Below are 4,105 nucleotides of genomic sequence, written 5' to 3' on the forward strand. Positions count from 1 at the left end.
TCCTTTAAACGGGCAAAGGCTCTTGGGAAGCGTGTGCGTCGTGAGGCGAAAAGGGAGAGTTAGCGCGCCTTCCTCACTTCCATCAACTCATACACCGACACTCACAAAGTCTGGACACGAATACGCAAGCTAAAAGGACAACAGACACACAGCCTGCCCCTGGTTAACACAACAGGGGACACACTCGAAGACCAGGCCAACACGCTTGCACAACACTTCGAACACGTGTCCAGCTCAGCACACTACACAACACTTTCATTAAACACAAAGCATCATGTCCCCGCAGGGGGCATCTGCTAAAGCAGATGTTTGCGTGTACTGTGCGACACCACGGACCCCGAGCACCCACGTCTAGCCGTACGTGGCAGCGCCGTGACCGGGGAAAAGAGGGTCCTGGTGGTTGAGCCGACGCCGAGTGCTTGGACCTTTAAGGCCCCTTGGCGAAGGCAACACACCACTTTGGCCTCCGCTTCTCGTAGACGGCACCTCCGGTCTGACCCGCCCGGGGGGAATCGGCAGTCGCCTTTTCCTGTCCTCCCCTTCAACCTTTCACTTTCCTATCTTCTCTCTAACAACTTTCCTGTCGTCTCGTTCTTTCTCAGTTTCCTTTTTTCCTGGCGGCTAGGGTTAACCTTGTGTGGCGGACAACCCTGTGTTCAGCCATATTTGGTTATAGTCGCGGTGTACAGCTGGCGTAGGCATGACTTGCTCACGAGTTCATGTCCCATCCCCTTGTTGGGCTCCATGGTGGGTGGCTGGCACCATGGCCGAACAGTTTTTTCAATTTATGGCTTCCTTTTTTCGCCCATCTGATCCCTCTCGTAAAAGAGGAGGCACCGATGCAACCGCCCAGTTTTTCACGAAGAACGTTGCCAACTTTCCACGCTTCCACGTAATACACAGCAGTGACGAAGAGAAGACTGCCCGACTTGTATCGCCATTTCTAGTCGCAAAGACCCTAACTGCCACCATTGGGGAAGGCTATAAGATCAAGAAGCTTGCAAATGGAGACCTTCTACTCGAAGTACTTTACAAACATCAGCTCGACAAGCTCTCAGCGTTAACTTCTTTCGGAGAAATTCCTGTAACTGTCAGTGAGCACCGATCACTAAATACAGTCCGCGGAGTCATCTCAGATGACGACCTAAAGTATGTGTCCGAGGAAGAGCTTCTAGAAGGTCTGAAGGAACAAAATGTGACAAATGTCTACCGTATCAAAATCAAAAGAGAAAACAAAGAAATTCAGACAAGGCATATCGTCCTCACCTTTGCATCAAGCATCCTTCCAGAATCTGTGGAGGTGGGCTATACCAAAATGAAACTTCGACCCTACATCCCCAACCCACGGCGATGCTACAAATGCCAACGCTATGGCCACGGCTCATTGAACTGCCGGGGCCAACAGACATGTGCGAAATGTGCCTCTCATGAACACCCTCCTGAAAACTGTCAAGCCCAAACATATCTTTGTGTAAACTGTGAGGGCAACCACGCAGCGTACTCACGTGTTTGGCCTGCATGGAAAAAAGAAAAAGAGATAATAACACTCAAAGTAACAGAGAACCTGACATTTCGCGAAGCACGGAGGCGACTCTCCTCGGCGCATACGCGACCCTACTCCGTTGTGGTGCAACAGGGCGCAGCATCACAGCGGTCTTCGGCGCTTGCTGAAGCCACACAGAGTGAGGTTCCAGCAAGGCACCCCGCGCCCCCGGTGGAAGCAGCTAGCGCTGCGCCACCACCTCCGAAGCGGGCTGCACGGACCCCTGGTTCGGCAGTCTCCAAGGCCTCACCCCACACGGTGAGGTCAAACAGTTCGACACACGTGCGTTCTGCACGAACCCCCAGCGTCTCCGAAGAGACGATGGACACATCTGAAGGAGGTTCTGCGCCCTCTACGTCGGATGGGCGGCGGAACTCCCTAGACAACATAAAGAGAAACAATCCCCGAATCACAGGACCGAAAACCTAGTTTTCACCCCACCAAAAAAAGCAGCATGGCATTCATTGTCCACTGGAATTGCAGAGGACTTTTAAATAATTTAAATGACATCAAAGACATCTTCGCCACACACTCTCCTGTAGCCGTTTGTGTTCAGGAAACAAACTTAGGTCCTAAACACCATAATATACTCAAAGGTTACCAGGTCTTTCGCTGCGACCGAGAGCAGGCGAGTAGGCTCTCGGGCGGAGTGGCAATAATTGTCCAAAATGGCATAGCAACTCGAGAAGACAAACTTAAAACTAGGCTAGAAGCAGTGGCGGTCACCCTGCTTGCATTTAAAACAATTACAGTGTGCTGCGTGTACATTGAACCACACCTCACAGTAACACTGCAAGATTTTGAAGACTTGGTAAACCAACTACCGGAGCCTTTTTTAATAGTTGGCGATTTTAATGCCCACTCTTCTTTTTGGGGGAGCGAAAAAACTGACGCAAGGGGGCAGATTTTAGAGGATTTTATTTTATCCAATAATGTTTGTCTTTTAAACACCGGCAAACCTACATACTGCTCTCCAAGCTCAGGCAAAATGAGCTGCATAGATTTATCCTTTAGTTCACCGAGTGTTTTTAGCGATATTAAGTGGGATGTCATTGATAACCCATACGGGAGCGATCATCTACCTGTAATCATTAGCGTAACATCATCATCACCAACCATTATCCCGACAAAACCACGCAGGTGGAAACTTCAGTTTGCCGACTGGGGTCTTTTTACTTCCGAAGCTACTTTAGACCAAGTTTTTTCGGACACACTGAGCATCGACGAATTGAATGAAAGATTTACATCTTGCATTCTTAAGGCTGCACGCTTAGCTATTCCACAGTCCTCGGGAATGGTGAGACAAAACAACAAAGTATGGTGGACACAAGAGTGTAAGGAAGCCAAAAAGCAGCAAAACAAAGCATGGGGAGTCTTGCGAAGATATCCAACGCAAGAAAATTTATTAGAGTTTAAAAGGAAACGAGCTAAAGCCCGATACATTCGGCGGAATGCCGAGAAACATTCATGGAAAAATTACGTCTCGTCTATAAACAGCTCAGTCACATCAAAAAAAAATGTGGGAGCAAGTCCGGAAACTCAATGGCACGTACTCCCCTTTTACAGTTCCTCCGGCACCTGGTGTACAAAGTAGCCTAGAAGAGCAGGCGGATATACTGGGTGAACATTTCTCCAGCGTCTCCAGTTCTGTGCATTATGCAGAGGCATTTTTAAAATACAAACACACTGTAGAGAAACAAAAACTTCCAACACACGGTGGTATAAACGAACCTTATAATAGTTTAATAACGCTCCAAGAATTGAAGAGAGCTCTATCGGCCGGTAAGCAGACTGCACCCGGCCCAGATGATATACATTATGAAATGCTCGCACATCTTTCGGGTCCTTCTGTAGAAGTACTTCTGAAGTTTTTAATAAAGTTTGGGTATCGGGAAGGATGCCGGTAGCCTGGAAAAAAGCATTCATTGTAGCTTTACTCAAACCCGGAAAGCCGCCAACCTCCCCAAGTAGTTATAGACCAATAGCCCTCACGAGCTGTCTAGCCAAAACTTTTGAACTTGTCGTGAATACCAGGCTAAGTTTTGTACTACAATCAAACGAACTTCTTGACATTCACCAGTGCGGGTTTAAAAAGGCGTGCTCAACAACTGATCATCTTGTCCGCCTCGAAAATACCGTACGAGAAGCATTCATACACAAGCAACACTGTCTTGCTGTCTTTTTTGATCTGGAGAAGGCTTATGACACTACGTGGAGGTCTGGAATAATGCGGGATTTAGTAGAGTTAGGCATACGTGGAAGAATGTTGAATTGCCTGAATGATTTCATGGCAAACCGTTCATTTCAAGTACGCCTGGGCTCAACCCTCTCGAGAACATTTGTACAGGAGAACGGGGTCCCTCAAGGGTGTATTCTAAGCACAACACTGTTCGTTGTAAAAATGAACTTCATATGCAAAATAATTCCGAAGTCGATTATGTACTCTGTCTATGTTGATGATCTTCAAATTGCTTGTACATCTTCCAATGTAGCAACATGCGAGAGACAAGTACAGTTGACTATAAACAAACTGACAACATGGGCAGACAGAAATGGTTTCCA

At 47.6% G+C, this 4,105-nt stretch overlaps 1 protein-coding gene across 1 annotated transcript; it reads left to right on the forward strand.

The window, feature by feature from the left end:
- The first annotated feature begins 741 nt into the window (after positions 1-741).
- On the forward strand, positions 742-3,142 carry LOC144160664 (uncharacterized). Its single transcript, XM_077691894.1, has 2 exons — positions 742-1,801; positions 3,110-3,142. Exons 1-2 carry the CDS (start codon positions 764-766, stop codon positions 3,140-3,142), a joined length of 1,071 nt encoding a protein of 356 aa, XP_077548020.1. The 5' UTR covers positions 742-763.
- The last annotated feature ends 963 nt before the right edge of the window (positions 3,143-4,105 follow it).

Source organism: Haemaphysalis longicornis, unplaced genomic scaffold (assembly GCF_048455015.1).
Source record: "Haemaphysalis longicornis isolate Haplotype H1 unplaced genomic scaffold, Haemaphysalis longicornis Haplotype H1 scaffold_1, whole genome shotgun sequence".
Classification (NCBI taxonomy): Eukaryota; Metazoa; Arthropoda; class Arachnida; order Ixodida; family Ixodidae; genus Haemaphysalis; species Haemaphysalis longicornis.

Coding starts and splice junctions, on each gene's coding strand:
- LOC144160664 (XM_077691894.1), top strand. CDS start 764: ATGGCCGAACAGTTTTTTCAATTTATGGCTTCCTTTTTTCGCCCATCT. Junction 1,802..3,109: donor CCAAGGCCTCACCCCACACG/GTGAGGTCAAAC, acceptor CCCCTTTTACAG/TTCCTCCGGCACCTGGTGTA.